General features: G+C 43.8%; 1 protein-coding gene across 1 annotated transcript; it reads left to right on the forward strand.

Moving 5' to 3' along the window:
- The first annotated feature begins 352 nt into the window (after positions 1-352).
- Positions 353-15,871, forward strand: RDH11 (retinol dehydrogenase 11). The gene is made up of 7 exons (XM_044230292.1): positions 353-501; positions 2,594-2,712; positions 3,269-3,424; positions 4,518-4,622; positions 5,379-5,588; positions 8,614-8,803; positions 15,065-15,871. Exons 1-7 carry the CDS (start codon positions 431-433, stop codon positions 15,165-15,167), a joined length of 954 nt encoding a protein of 317 aa, XP_044086227.1. The 5' UTR covers positions 353-430; the 3' UTR covers positions 15,168-15,871.
- The last annotated feature ends 619 nt before the right edge of the window (positions 15,872-16,490 follow it).

Genomic DNA, 16,490 nt, shown 5'->3' on the forward strand with positions numbered 1-16,490 from the left:
GCTCCTCTCCTGCGTAATCAGCCTCATAACACTCCCCAGACGCCAATCTTTGATCTCCAGGAGGAACAATGCGGTAACTGTTGCACTATGATAAGGGAAAACTTAACCAGGATCTGGAATTGGGCACCAAGAGCTAGAGGACTAGGGAGGTTTCATGACAACCGTGGTGGCCAGAGGGCTGTGGGAAAGCTGGACGATCCTAGAAGGCCTAGAACCTAAATAGTTGGGGATTTGTTGCGTGTCCGCTTGCTCGAGCGGCTGGGAGCAGCGCCCTCCTGCACAAGCTGCGGACTACATTTCCCAGACGGCTTTGCTCGCAGGGCTGCCGTACTAAGATTAGGGCGTGTCTGGGAGGAGCCGCACGGTCCTCGAGCGCTGCTGGGGCATCTCGTTCGGCTCCTACCTAGAGACACCGCAGCCGTCCGGCGAGATGATCGGGGTCCTGCTGCTCCTGCTCCTCCTTCTACCCCTTTTCCTGTACATCGCTGCATCCCAAATCAGGTCTGTGCAAATGTATTGCCTTCTCTTGAGAAGAATTCAGGAGGACGCTAATCCTCACCGAACCTCTGTTTCCAGAAGAAGGAAAAGGAAAATCCCTAAGGGCTTTCCAAGTAGGTCGAGGCCGGATGTTCGATTGGTTGGAGGAGGTCCAGCTGTCCTGGATACAGGGGAACGAGACCAGGAGACCCCAGGCGGTGGGAAGGGGCTGTAGTCCGGCTCACCTGACTCTGTTTCTCCCGATCATTTTTTTCGTCTCAGAAACCCTTGCTTTCCGCTCGAGAGAACCCTGAGTGCAAGGCTACCCTCAGACCCTTAAGTTATCGGCATTGGGAGATTTCAGACCCTAAAGTGGGGTGTGGACCTTAACACTCCATTTTCCCCTTAGCTCCCACGCCTTGAACCAGCCCTATCTATCGTCTTGCTTCCAGCCTTTGAAGTACGGTGGAGCGATTCGACCTTTTGCTCTCTGAAACTCTGTCGGTGGGAGTCGTGCGGTTTGCCTGCCCGTTGCTTGCTCTCTTGTTGCAGATAGATTCGCCTTTTTTCTGGGCGGATGTTGTAGAGGAAAGAAACGGAAGGGTTTCATCATGAGCCGCATTGTGCCTTCAGAGCAGGAGTATCTGGGGGACCTGAATCATGCCCAGGGTTTGGGGGTGAGGCCGAGAGGAATAAGGGTCGTGGTCCCGGACCTGGTGACAAATCCGCCAATGGCTGGCTAAGTGCGGCAGAGAATCGGAGAAGAGCTGCAGTAAGGGCGCCTGCTGATTGGTTCTGAGTAAATCACCAGTAGTGACGGTGAACAGGGGACTGAAGAGACAGTCCTTCCTCGGGGGCGGGGGGCGGGGGCGTGATCACCATCCACCCTCGTGCTCCTCTTTTACTTTTATTTTTCCTCCCTTCTGAACGCCTAGTGCTCCCACTCAGATGAGAACGCTTTGTATTTCTTTCCACCACAAGATCCTTTTACCCAAATAGAATCTCAGTGAAAAGTTAAGCCTGAACTGAAAATAATGCTCACACCGCTGCGAGATTTTTCTCAGGAAGATTTTACTGCAACCTTTATACTCCCCAGCCACTTGGCTAGGTCAGGGGAGTTAGCCCAGGGCTAGATTTTTCATAGTTGATTGTTTCTTTTATTCCTGTTGGTAAAGAGAAGAAAGAACTCAGTAGAGATCCTGATGTGTTGTCGCTCCTGGAGCGAACCCTGAAAGGATGTGAAAAACTGAGCAGGGAGGCTTGTTCTCTAAGGAGGAAGATATCTTTTGATGAGCACCAGTTTGCTTCCTTACCGACTTGTGTGCCCTAAGCAGGTAGTTTTAGTGGCTAGGAGTGTGTGCCTTGCGACTCCCAGTTCAATGAAGAAGGCTGAAATGCTCTTTAAAAGTGCATCTCCTGGTCAACAGATTTTTTAACTTGAGTCTTGAAATTTGCAGAGAAGAAAAAAAGAACAATCTGAAATATGCTAATCCCTGTTTGTGCATTCATTTCTTTGGAAAAGGAGGGGAGTGGAGTGCTTAGGAACAAGGACACTAATTAAACCAGGACTCAAATCCCAGCTCCCGTTGGTACTGATTTATGTCTTTTCTTTGTCTTATTTTTAATTGTGTGTATGTGCGTGTTTCTGTTTGCTTTACCGCAGCAAGCAAACTTCCATAATTTTAACTTTTTGTATTGGATTAGCTGCATATCAAGGCCAAAAAGTGCCAGTTATGGACAGATTGTCGTAAGTGGACCAGTTCTTGCTTCTTCTAGGCTGAGTCTTATGATTCCCTAAGCCTGTCAAAGGGCTCAAACTGAAGCCAGGTGCCTGGATAATCAAATACTTACCCAGTTCTTGTACTGCAGGGGGCAGCTCTAAGGTTTGCCCTTAAAATAGAATCGTTTTTGTTCCTAAGAGGGAAGCAGAAAATGTTTGAGCAAAAGCCCTTGAGCAAGAGCAGAAAATTTTTCTTCAGTCTTCCTTAAATCTATAAACTGACAGCACTACAAAGAACCAAAGCAAACTCTAGTCTTGGGACTGGAAGACATGGTAGTTACAGGAACCTCTGGCTAAGACAGGAATGAAGAACTGATGAGCTCTCCTTCTCTACAGGAAAATGCTGTGTAGTGGGATGTGTACATCAACTGTCCAGCTTCCTGGGAAGGTAGCTGTGGTCACTGGAGCCAACACGGGCATTGGAAAGGAGACAGCCAAAGAACTGGCTCAAAGAGGCAAGCTCATCTGCTTCTAATTCCCTCCTACTCCTGCCATTTTATCCCTCACAAGGGGGTGTGGGGGGTGCTCATTACTCCCTCCCAGTCTTGGAATTCAAGAACTTTACAAGTGTCCCACAGATTCACTCCTCTGAACCTAGTATAATGCTCTCCATATAATGGACACTTCATATTTTGGTTTATTTTTCTTTTTTTTGTTGTTGTTGTTCATCAAATACCCCTGTCATGAAGTAGGCATAAAATTCCCATTTAAAAAAAAAAAAAAAAAGTAGGGGCGCCTGGGTGGCTCAGTGGGTTAAGCCGCTGCCTTCGGCTCAGGTCATGATCTCAGGGTCCTGGGATCGAGCCCCACATCGGGCTCTCTGCTCAGCAGGGAGCCCGCTTCCCCCTCTCTTTCTCTGCCTGCCTCTCTGCCTACTTGTGATCTCTGTCAAATAAATTAATAAAACTTTTTTTTAAAAAAGTAGAAAATGACATTTATAAGTCTGTAGGTTTATAGCGTCCACTCAAAAGCAGAGCTGACAGTGTGTCTCTTTTATGTATTTGTTGACAGGTGCCCGTGTGTATTTAGCATGCCGGGATGTGCTAAAGGGGGAATCAGTAGCCAGAGAGATCCAGCTCATAACGGGGAACCAACAGGTATTAGTGCGGAAACTGGACTTGGCTGATACGAAATCTATTCGAGCCTTTGCTAAAGACTTCTTAGCAGGTAAGTACAGAACTGGAGATTATGTTGTTGATCTTGCAATCAACATGGCAGTCTTGGTTAAAGGAAAAGAGCCTTCTCTTTAATACATAGAAATACTAGATAAATTATAAAAAAAATTTCATTCATAGCTGAACTCCTTAATAACAAGAGGGAATCCTCAAGAAGCAGCAACAAAAAAGGAGTTTAAAAAGTCATAGCAGCGCATAAGAACTAAAGCCAAAAACCTCACAAGGAAAGGAGATGAGGCCTCAGGCCCTGAGAGTGGGGAGCTGTATCTTGGGCTTCCATAAGGTTGAGACTCACAAAAACTCATCAAGTCCATGGTATGGGGGCTTAAAAAAAAGTAGGCCATCAGATCCAAGACATGGCAAAGAAGTTTATCTTCTCTTTAGGACATGGTGGTTAGAGAGTCAACTGTAAGATATTAGAACCTCAAGTTGGCATCATCTGTGGGGGAGAATTTATTACATCATCAGTGTAAGAATCTTGAGCTGAGGAGCTAACATAAAACCCTGTAGTAACACATCAAAATCAAACCCAAGAGTACTCTGTAGGCATAACCCCTCACAACACATGGATCTTGGCCTCCCTAGGTAAAAAATGTCTATAGATATGAGCTCATAGTTAGAAATTAGAAATTACGTGAGAAAATAAACCACGAAAAGAGTTGCCAGATGCAACAAAGAGTTGAAACCAATATTTCTTTTGGCACCTTTTGGGGTTCTCCAGTGGCACGGGGTGTGTTCAGAACAGCCTGTTGGTTCTTGCTTTGACTCTTCTGATTCAGCTTGGGAAGTCCTTCTACTAGGAGAGGTGAACAGAACATTTTCCCCCAAAGCAGTAAGTGAGTAGCTCCTTAAATGGAAAGATCGGAAAGGCAACTTGGTTGTGTAAGATGGAATTTTGCTCTGTAGTAGGTAAACAATGAAAGTCTTAACAATGAAAAATGATACAAACTACATATGAAGGAGAAATGGAGGAAGATTAAAGTAAGTTCTGCATCCCCATTTTCAAAGCCCGGATGTAAGGCAGATTTCTCAGATGTAACTGCTGTGGCTGGCTGCTTCCCCATCACACCTCCTCTTCCCTGCAGAGGAGAAACATCTACACATTTTGATCAACAACGCAGGAGTGATGATGTGTCCCTACTCTAAGACAGCAGATGGCTTTGAGATGCACATGGGAGTCAACCACTTGGGTAAGAAATCTGGTCTCATCACAAAACTAGAAGAAGCTTGGGGCGCCTGGGTGGCTCAGTGGGTTAAGCCACTGCCTTTAGCTCGGATCATGATCTCAGGGTCCTGGGATCGAGTCCCGCATCGGGCTCTCTGCTCGGTGGGGAGCCTGCTTCCTCCTCTCTCTCTGCCTGCCTCTCTGTCTACTTGTGATCTCTCTGTCAAATAAATAAATAAAATCTAAAAAAAAAAAAAAAAAAAAAAACCTAGAAGAAGCTTAAAGTTCTTCTTGGAAAACCTAGGGGTCAGACTGAGCTGCCTCTGGGCCCTAAGAGACCATAAGTGGATAGTGAATACTCTGGTCCTTCTGTGATAGCTCAGAGATAAACTTAGGCCTCCTCGAGGTGCCACCCACTTTTTAATTTGCGATCCAGACTTAACTTACTTTGGGGCCTTTTTGAACAGCTTCATTGGACTGGGGGCTGTGTTGCTTTCTTTGTGGGGAACCTCATGACCAGCATCAGGCAGAGGCTGCCTGCTCTTAAAGAGTATTATTAATCCAAGTTGAAAGGAGACAAGAGTTCATATTCACATAATCCAGCCCCCCCTCATGGAGAGATGGCTGTCCTATTTCCCCAACCCTCCCTGAGCTTGTTCTGCAGTTTATAATGAATTAATAAGGCAAAAAGCCTTGTTCCTGTGTTCTCTCCAGGGCTCCCTATGACTCCCTTCACCCTGGCATTTGCCCTGAACTCTGTTAATTCTAGTTTTTCCCATAGGTCACTTCCTCCTGACCCATCTGCTGCTAGAGAAGCTGAAGGAATCGGCCCCATCGAGGATAGTGAATGTGTCTTCCCTAGCACATCACCTGGGAAGGATCCACTTCCATAACCTTCAGGGCGAGAAATTCTACCATGCGGGTCTGGCCTACTGTCACAGCAAGTTAGCCAACATTCTCTTCACCCAGGAACTGGCTCGGAGGCTCAAAGGTGGGCTTAGAAGAAGTAATTATAGAGATACCAGTCAGTGGAAAGTAGCAAAAATACCGTTTTCTGGAGCCCATTCCCTGGACAAACCTGCTGCCATGACTATAACTGGGTATTATTTTAGTAAATAGCCCACAGCTGAATATTGGAGGTGGCTGGCAGGAGAAGGGGACATTCTGACTTTGAGTCGTAAGGCTTGACTTTTAGTACTTACTGGCTGTGCGACCTGCAACAAGTTTCTTAACTTTTCCAGACTTATTTCCTCATAAGTAAAATAGGACTACTTTATAGGTTATTGTCCTCATTAAGTCAGGCCTCACAATCAAGCAAGGTTTTTTACTCATAATGAGACTAGATAGAAGGGAAGGACCTGGGGGCATCTGAGCGGCTCAGTGGGTTAAGTGTGTGGCTCTTGGTTTTGATTTAGGTATGGTCTCAGGTTGTGAGGTCCAGCCCTGGGTCTGGCTCTGGGCTCAGTGCAGAGTTTGCCTGAGATTCTGTCTATCCCCCCCTCTGCCCCTCCTGCATATGTGCTCTCTTGCTCTCTAAAATAAATAAATAAAATCTGGGGGGGGGGAAATGGCAGAGGGAGGGACCTGAGCTGGTACTAGATACAACCATTAGGATAAAAAAGGTCCTGGGACTCTGGGGGTGGGGGTGGCGGGGGAGTGTCTTCCTTAGACAAAAGGTTAAATAAGAGAGAAATGTATGCTTGAAGAGGGGAGTCTTCAGTCACAAATAGACAAAGGTCCTTAACACTGTCTACTCTGAATTTTCGATAAAGAAGGGTAATCCAGGGTGGACTCCTAGAGTTGCTTAGGAGTTGAGGCAGGCAGAATTTTGGCTAGGAATCAGACACAGGAGCCCGATTGTTGATATGGGATCATCAAGCTACATGGAAATTAGATGGGTTACAGAGTGGGTGGGATGAGGCATTTGGGGATATTGAGAAACATTCCAGGCAGATGGAAGAGAATGCACAAAGGTCTAGATTCAGTTTGAGTAACTGAGAGGCTGCTATGATTAAAATGTAGAAAGCAAAGGGAGCAGAGGTCTGAACTGAGACAGTGGACAGAGTCAAAACCCTTAGAGTCTATGGTAAGGACTTTAGTGGAAGAGCAGGAGAGAACCTTCAGAATGAAAGCCTTTTTAAAATGGGGACCAGAGTGTGTGTAGCAGGTGATTTCTGTAGTCTAGGTGAGAAGTGAGGGTGTCCTGGACTAAAGTGGTGGAGATCGAGGGTAGTGTACACTCCTAAGAGATAGTTACGATGGGAAACCCCCAGGGCTTGTTGACGGATATGTGTGGTAAGGTGGGGAATGGTCAAGAACTGCTCTGTGTGCCTGCCTGATTGGGAGTTATGGAACACTGCAAGATCCAGGTTTGGCCTTTAAAGTATGAAGTTAGTTTGGGGCTTCTGTGTCGGCATTACTATGGGTCATCTAGAGAAGGTATCAGGGGACAGACACCTGGGTGGCTCAGTTGGTTAAGCATCTGCCTTCGGCTCAGGTTATGATTCCAGGGTCCTGGGATTGAGCCCCGCATTGGGCTCCCTGCTCAGTGGGCAGCCTGCTTCTCCCTCCGCCTGCTGCTTGTGCTCTCTCTCTCTCTCTCTCTGACAAATACATAAATAAAATCTTAAAAAAAAAATAGAGTAGATGTCAAGTTGGAAATAATATATGTCCATAGTCCTTTATCTGCAATCATGAAATCCACAAAGACCTGAAAATTCAATTTTTCGGAAGCTTGACTCCAAAGCTCATTTAGCAGCAAAACGTCCCTTGTACCAGGGAGGTTAGGTAATAAGAAATATATGTATCTGTGTCATATTATTTTTCTACAATCAGTAAAAATTTGGAAACCTCTCTGGCCCCAAGGTTCTAGTAAGGAACTGGGGACCTCACCAGCACATGCCTAAGTGTCATTTAGCACTTACCATGTACCAGAGACTATTGAGTCTCTTATAGATATGAATCCATTTAATCCTCCAAACCACTGTGTGAGGTGCAGGTATTAGGATTATCCCCATTTCGGGCGCCTGGGTGGCTCAGTGGGTTAGGCCGCTGCCTTCGGCTCAGGTCGTGATCTCAGAGTCCTGGGATCGAGTCCCGCATCAGGCTCTCTGCTCAGCAGGGAGCCTGCTTCCCTCTCTCTCTCTGCCTGCCTCTCTGTCTACTTGTGATTTCTCTCTGTGAAATAAATAAATAAAAATCTTTAAAAAAAAAAAAAAAAAAGGATTATCCCCATTTCAAGAGGAAAGTAAATCACAACATAGGGAGCTTGCCCAGGGTACAGCTGGGATTCGAAACTGGACAGTCTGACCACAGAGCCCGTGCCCTTAGCCACTCAAGGTCAGCCAAGAGTTCAAAGGAGTACAATGTGCATAAAAATGCATGCCATATAGTTATAGAGAGGGAGTTTATCAAGATATGGGAGCTCCAGCATTTGCAGTTTGGGTAGATGAGGAACTGGTCCAGGAAACTGAGAGGAAGCAACAAGAAAGGTTTGGAAAAACAGAAGTGTGGGATCATAGCAGCCAGTAAAAAGGCAGCTTTGAAGAAAGAGTGATCCCTAGAGTCAAAGTGCGGGAGAGAGGTTTGACTCCTGGCTCTAGTGTTTCCTTTATTATTATTATTATTTTTTAAGATTTTATTTATCTGTCAGAGATAGAGCACAAGCAGGGGGAGCAGCAGAGGGAGAGGGAGAGGCAGGCTTCCCACCAAGCAGGGAGCCCAATGCAGGGCTCAATCCCAGGATCCTGGGATCATGAGCTGAGCCGAAGGCAGTTGCTTAGCCAGCTGAGCCACCCAGGCACCCCTCTGCTGTTTCCTAACAGTTAATAACCTCTTTGAGCTTTAATCCTAACCTGTGAAATATGGAGGTGTAAGTTACTCTGAGGAGTGCTTGTAATACCATTGTGGGAAGGGAGTCCTCCTGGGGTTAAATGTTTATTCACGGCCCCTGCTGTCCTCGGCTGTCCAGCAATACCAAGTCCTGCCTTCCTCTCTCTATGGGGCACCCCCATTAGGCTCTGGCGTTACAGCATATTCTGTCCACCCGGGCACAGTCAAGTCTGAACTGATTCGGCACTCGTCCTTCATGAAATGGATGTGGTGGCTTTTCTCCTTCTTCATCAAGACCCCTCAGCAGGGAGCACAGACCAGCCTGTATTGTGCTCTCACGGAAGGACTTGAGATTCTAAATGGGCATCATTTCAGGTATGAATGTGTCTGTTTTTGAAGATGGGGTTTTTATGGCTCAAGGGAAATAATCTGGATTTGTCTGGTATACTGTACTCCTACATTGTGCGGCATAGCTTATGTCTTTTGACTAGTGTTTTTACCTTGTAGTAAGGGGGTTGACTCATTTGCATTTTTCATGGTACTGCTGGGTTTGGTTTTCTCTGTGGCTATCTTTTATAATGTTTTCTGGTTGTTTCTGTTCTTCCTACCTTTTGTTATGTCCGTTGAGTTTTCTTTGTTCCTTTTTCAACTCCTTGTTCAATTTTTTCCCCCTGTACCTTAGAAAGAATTTGAGGGGTGCCTGGGTGGCTCAGTCATTAACTGTCTACCTTCAGCTCAGGTCATGATCCCAGGGGTCCTGGGATCAAGCACTGCATCAGGCTCCCTGCTCAGCGGGAAGCCAGCTTCTCCCTCTCCCACTTCCCCCTGTTTGTGTTCCCTCTCTCTTGCTGTGTCTCTCTCTGTCAAATAAATAAAATCTTAAAAAAAAAAAAAAAAAAGAATTTGAACCTGTATTTCTCTATTGTCTTCAGGACTAAAATAGTATCAATGGACTCCCTTCATGATTAAGTGAAGACTTTTAAAACTTTTTATTATAGAGAACTTGGAATATGTATAGTAGTAGATAAAACAGTAGAACCCCCATATACCCGTAATATAGTCTCAACAACCATTAAGCCATGGCCAGTACTCCCCCAACCCCACGTACCAGCCCTTCCTGTATCTTTTCCCTCTCATATTATTTTTAAGCAGGTCTCAAGCATCATATTAGACTGAAATTTTAGGGGCACACCTGGATGGCTCAGTCAGCTAAGCGCCTGCCTTTGGCTCAGGTCATGATCGCAGGGTCCTGGGTTTGAGCCCCATATCAGGCTCCCTGCTCAGTGGGGAGCCTGCTTCTCCCTCTCTCTCTGCCTGCTGCTCCCCTGCCTGTGCTTTCTCTCTCTCTCTGTCAAATAACTAAATAAAATCTATTAAAAAATTGAAATTTTAGCATGTTCTTACCTCCCCCTTCAAGATTTTATGGAAATAACTTGGAATTTTAGAGAAAGTGCTGTAAATAAATTAAAATTGGAACGAAACGTAGAGAGATCATGAAAGGCCCATAACGCCAGGCTTAGAGAGGAGGCACGCAAGTTGTTCCAGTAGAGAGAGAAATAATCTGTGCAGAGAAACATCCCTGGTGACTTTGCTTGATGAATGCATAAATAACCCAAGTGAGAGAGAATGAATTCCTGATTTAGGGTAATGATAGTTGGAACACGAAGAAGGGTTAAGTGGGAGAGGCCCTGAAAAGGTGGAATTTTTATGGCTTGATGACGAAATGAGTGAGGGGTCTGGGAAAAGTCAGTGACCTGGGATCAAGCCTGACTTACTTGGAGACTGATGATGACATCAACTGAGACAGCAGACTTGGAAAAATCATGGGTAGAGCTTAGAGTTCTTTGATTCCAGAGCAGTGGAAACAGACGCATGCTAACTTAACCAAGAAGGGAATTTATTAAAATATGGGCGTTCTCCTAAGAACGAAAGAGAAGACTGAAGAGCCAGGCTTAGAACAGACAGAGTGGCCAGTCAGCTAGCTGGGGCACTGCTGCTGGAATGAGTATAAGCCAGTTATCCTCAGTCTTTGTTTTGTTGCTCACCATTCCCCTCTAGCAAGGAAGCTCTACATCTTCCATCCTCTCATCCTTACTCCCTTGGTTGGGCAGAGACAGGCACTTGATTAATGGGGTCTTCATACTGTGGGAAAGAGGTCATTTCTCAGAAAGGGATCAGGTTGCTGTTGTGAAAAGAATGTGGAAGGGGGGTGGGGCACCTGGGTAGCTCAGTCGGTTAAGCGTCTGAGTCATGATCTCAGCTCAGATCTTTTTTTTTTTTTCTCAGCTCAGATCTTAATCTCAGGGTTGTGGGATCGAACCTTACATCAGACTCCATGCTGTGCATGGAGGAGGCTCTCCTTCTCCTCCCTCTGCCCCTCTCCCCCTCCCTTTGCCCTTTTCCCTCCTTAAAAAAAGGAAAAAAAAAAAAAAAAAAAAGAATGTGGAAAGGATCGGTTGCCCACTACATAGTAAACCTGGCTCTGTCTGTGTTCAGTGTGTATCCATAAGACTCCATGTGAGTAGAGGTGTATAGAGCAGAGAGCTGGAAATGTACAGCTAAAATCCAGAGAGATAAATTTACATAGTTTTATATACTAGAATGATTTATATACTAGATTTATATACTAGAATGATTTATATACTAGATTTTGAGGTTTTGACTGAATAGCTTAAAGCAAGTGAGCCTCAAATCCATGACATAGTAATTATTTAATTGACTTTTGAAGAGCCTTTCCAGTGCCATGGATTCCTAATTTTAAGCATTGGAGGCTTAAACTGTGTTACAACTGTGTTGACCACAGTCAAAAAATGAGCATAAGTCTGTCTTGACTAAAGCATTAGAAACTTTGCACTGGTTATTTTTCCTGACTGAGACAACAATTCTATTTTTTCTCTGTCTGGATCTGCCTGTACTGGACATTTCCTATCAATGCAGTTATAGTAGTGGCCTTTTGTAGACTGGCTTCTTGCTAAATTAGCAGAATGTGTTCAAGGTCATCCACCCCAAAGCATGTACCAGTACATCATTCCTTTAGTTGCTAAATAATATTTCATTTTTGGATATACCACATTTTATTTATCCGTTTATCAATTGGGGACATTTGGGTTATCACTTTTTGGTTAGTTGAATAATGATGCTGTGATATTCATGTACAGATTTTTATATGGTGATTTCTCTTGGTTTATATACCTAGAAATGGAATCCCACTGAAATATGGGTCATATGTCAACTCTGTTTGAAGTACTGTCAGATTGTTTTCCCAAGTGGCTGCACCATTTCGTGTTGCCACCAGCACGGGATGAGGGTCCCAATCTCTACACACCCTTCCTTACACTTATTATCTTTCCTTTTGATTTTAAGCCCTCCTAGTAAGCGCGGAATAATTTTTCTACTCAAGTGTTTCTAGTTTTTCTCATTATGGTTTTCATTTGCATTTTCCTGCTAATGATATTAAGCATCTTTTCATGCGCTTATTGTCCATTTGTTTATCTTTGTTGGAGAAACATTTATTCAAATGCTTTGCCCATTTTTAAAATGGGTCACTATCTTTTTATTATTTAATTGTAACAGTTCTTTACATAGTTATAAATATATATATATATACCCAGTTCTTTATATAGTCTGGATGCAAGTCCCTTATCAGATGTGTGATTTATAGATATTTTCTCCCATTCTTTGGTTTGTCTTTTTACTTTCTTTATGGTATCTTTTGAAGCAGAGAAGTTTTGATGAAGTCTAACTTACCGATTTTTTCTTTGGTCACTTGTGCTTTTGGTGCCATGTCTAAGAAACCATTGCCAACCGCCTAACTGAAGGTCACAAAGGTTTACTACTATGTTTTCTTCTAACTCTTTAATAATTTAAGCATTACATTTTGGTCTATGATTCATTTTGAATTAATTTTTACATATGGCATGAAGTAGGGATCTGTCTTGACTTCATTTCATTTTTGCATTGTCCCAGAACTGTTTGTTGAAAAGATTATTCTTTCCATTGAATTTTCCTGGTAGCTGTATTAAAATTCCTTGGGCTGGGGCACCTGGGTGGCTTAGTTGGTTGAGTGTCCAGCTCTTGATCTTGATCTTGGCTGTGAGTTCAACCCCCACACTGGGCTCCAAAAAAAAAAAAAAAAAATTCCTTAGACTGCTGTAACAGAATATCAGAAACTAATTTTCTCACAGTTCTGGGAAGGGGAGTTCAAGATGAAGGTGCTGGCAGGTTGGTTTCTGGTGAGGCCTCTATGCCTGGCTTACAGAGGGCTGCCTTCTTGCTGTGTCCTCAGATGGCTTTTACTGTGTGTGTGCACACTCCTGGTGTCTCCTCTTCTTATAAGGACACTAGACCTGTTGAATTAGGGCCCTACCTTTATAACCTTACTTACCCTTAATTATCTCCTTAAAAGCCCAATCTCCAGCTACTGTCATGTTATAGATTAGGGATTCTACATATGGGCTTAAGGGGACATGATTCAATCTATAACAGATTTATCAAAACTCAATTGACCATAAATGTAAGGGTACTTCTACACTTTCAGTTCTGTTCTATTCATTTATATGTCTATCCTTATGCACAGTGTCTTGATTACTATGGCTTTGTAGTAAGTTTTGAAGTTGGTCTTTTTATATATAGTGATTGATACTTCTCAAAACCCTGTTGAAAATACCAGCACCATGACTGTGGTGATGCCATAACCACACGTAAGTAGCTTTTACTCTGGTATTTGAATAAATTTTACAGCATGTCACAAATTACAACACAAGGCACCTTCCTGTCCATTGTGTCATTTGCTATTCATCGTAACCTTGCAAAGAACATAAGGCATCATGCAGTAGAGGCTACAGAGGCTTACAAAGGCCAGCTCATTTCTAGAGTCTTACAGAGTCTTTGGCTCTCTGTGATGGTCTTTCTGCTCAGCAATTGCAGGTTGTGCTGGTCATGCTGGTAAGTTTCCTTAAACAGAAGTACTATACTTACAAAGCTTATTTTGTAATTGTGAACGTATCTTTAAGTGGTGTTTCTCAAACTTTCATGTGCTTTAGAACCATCTGAGGAAGTGGCTGAAGACAAATTCCTAGGCCTCTGCCCTCCAGATTCTGATTCGGCAGGTTGAGAGGGGGGCCTGAGAATTGGCATTTCTAACAAACTCCTTGATGATGCTCCTGCTAGTCCATAACCTACTCTTTGATTAGCAGTGTCTTTATGGACATAGTGTTAAGGGTTTGCTTCATGTACTTTTTTCAGACTTGCCAACTTTCCTTTCACCTTCAGAATTTGCTAAGGAAGCAGTTCTCTTGAAATAGTATATAACTTTTTACATTGCTTCTTACGTGACTTGACTTAGAAGATTACAGTCCATTTACTCAATCACTTTTCAAAAAACCCTTTATTGAATACCCACTGTGTACTAGATGCAGCTAATGAAAAATGAGTAAAATATTCTTTGAGAAAATTTTCTGGGCAGTGCAGAGTTTGAATACACCTCCTGCATTTAATGGGGATTTTGAATTATGGAGATTATAGCAATGAAGAGAAGGTATATGAAACAAATAATACTTTATTATTACATTTCTGTTATGCTATCATCTTTTCCTTCCTTCATTTTTTATGAGGCTGGCTTTACTTGTTATTTGAGTTTAAAAACACTTATAATTGGGGGTGCCTGGATGGTGCAGTTGGTTAAGTGTCCAGCTGTTGGTTTTGGCTCAGGTCATGATCTCAGGGCCATGAGTTTGAACCCTGCATCAGATTTCATGCTCAGTGGGGAGTTTGCTTGGGATTCTCTCTCTCCCTTTCCCTCTGCCTTTCTCCTGGTATGCACTCTTTTTCTCTCAAAAATAAATAAATCTTTAAAAAGATTTTTTAAAAAGTTGGGACACTGGGTGGCTCAGGAGGTTAAGCCTCTGCCTTTGGCTTGGGTCATGATCTCAGGGTCCTGGGATTGAGCCCCACATAAGGCTCTCTGCTCAGCAGGGAGCCTGCTTCCCTTTCTCTCTGCTTGCCTTTCTGCCTACTTGAGATCTCTCTCTCTCTCTGTCAAATAAATAAAATCTTTAAAAAAAAAATTTTTTTTTAAAGTTATAATTGCAGTAGGCCAGAAATATTAAGGTGGTTTTTTTGCTGAGCAGAGAGCCCAATCGGGGCTTGATGCCAGGACCCTGAGATCATGAGCTGAAGGCAGAAGCTTAACCCACGGAGCCACCCAGGCACCCCCAGAAATGTAAGTTTTGAGGGTGGTTTTGTTTGTTTTTACCACTCCAAGCATCTGTAACCAGTGTAATCTCAGCAACAAGACACTGTACAAGGTCCTGTGTGAACAGCTGGACATACATAGGTGTCAGGTGGGCACTGATATTAATTAAATATATACATATAAAGGGGAATATAAAGACTAAATGCTATGCATTATATATCAGACATTCTGGTCAGAGGAAGTCTAGTGAGGAGATCTAAACAGTAATTACATTTTCTTTGGGGTAAGGATTAGAGAATGAAGAGAAGACAAAGACTGGCCTTATGAAGTGTTTAGAGGCCATGTGATCCCTAGGTTGTTTTTCTGTCACATTCCTTGTTCCAGGCAGAGAACAGACTCCATTCATAAACCCTGTGTTTTAAGCCTCTCTCTTTTCCTTCTAGTGACTGCAGTGTGGCGTGGGTCTCTGCCCAGGCTCGGAATGAGACGATAGCAAGGCGGCTATGGGACGTCAGCTGTGACCTGCTGGGCATACCTATGGAATGACAGGTGGTGGCAGGTGGACTCAAGAGAAACCTCCAGCAGACTACTCAGTACTCCCTGCCAAAATGATTCTCCTTCATGAAGGCCAAAACCTCCAGCACAAAGAAAACAAACCTTCCAGGCTTGCCTGCTTGATGTCTGATAAAAGCCCAATGTACACTGCCAGATTGATCAAAACACCCTGCATTAGTCCAGATTGACTTTGCTCTTGTTACTGCCAGAGTTAAAGGAGGTATCCTAGGATAAGATCTTCATATGACCTGCAAACTCCTATTTGCCTTCTGAAACCTACTACCTGGAAGAATCTTAGCTATGGCAGGGTCAATTTGTGGCAGCTTTGATTAGTTTCTACCAACTTTGTTAACAATATAGTTCCTCCCAGCCACCTGCCAGCTTTTTTTTTCAGGAGGGCCGTATTGCAGCCCCAGTTCAACTCCCACAGTCAACAGTGGGTTGGCTCAAGAGCAGGGCTCATCCCTCACCTGCTAAGAAAACCATCATAAACCAACATCTGGATTCTTCCAGGAAACTCTTAACTGAATCTGGATTATGGCGTGGGCTTTATCCTCGGCAACCTACAGCCACTGCTGTTAAGACACCTTTATATGTCTGGACCACAGAAGAGCTTCCTTTTCTAAGAAGTTTGTGGGGTTGGGAGGATGGCAGAAATTTGGGGGAAGGCAGAAATAAAAATCAAGTTCAAGCCATCATTTTCCTACTGTTTCTCAGGCCAGCAGGTGGGTAAAGAAAGGAGCAGTACTGGAAGGTAGACCACCTACCTGACTTCAGTTTACGGACCCCAGACCCATGGAGGCCTTCTTGTGCCTTAGTTTCTCTTAGAAAACCAGAAGAAGAAGAGAAAGGCTATTTGGTGATTGTCACTGAGTATATCTTTGTATGTGTTCTTATGTAGCATGCAATTGGGATTATTTTTACAAAATTCAAAATAGCTACAAAGGATCAGTATTAAACTGGAGGCTGGGGCAGGTAAGTGTTCAAAGATGGAGTAAACAGTGTCATTCAGTCTTGAATACAAATGGTTGGTGCTACAAAGGGAAACACATTGTGTATATGTGGATAACTACTCACCAAAAAGCACATGGGTAGCAGGGAAGAAGTCCAAAAAAGAGAAGAATCCTGGAAGATAATGCGAACAGTGAAGGGACGAGTTAAGGAATAAAATGAACAAACAAACAAAAAAACCAGCTAAAGATGGCAATACGTAACTATGGAAGAATTACCAAGACTGATCCTACACTGTCTTTAACAAGTGCCAATCAACCAATGTGGTAGAAGAAGACCCCAAACAGGGGCGCCTGGGTGGCT

The sequence above is a fragment of the Neovison vison genome, chromosome 13 (assembly GCF_020171115.1).
Source record: "Neovison vison isolate M4711 chromosome 13, ASM_NN_V1, whole genome shotgun sequence".
NCBI classification, from domain to species: Eukaryota; Metazoa; Chordata; class Mammalia; order Carnivora; family Mustelidae; genus Neogale; species Neogale vison.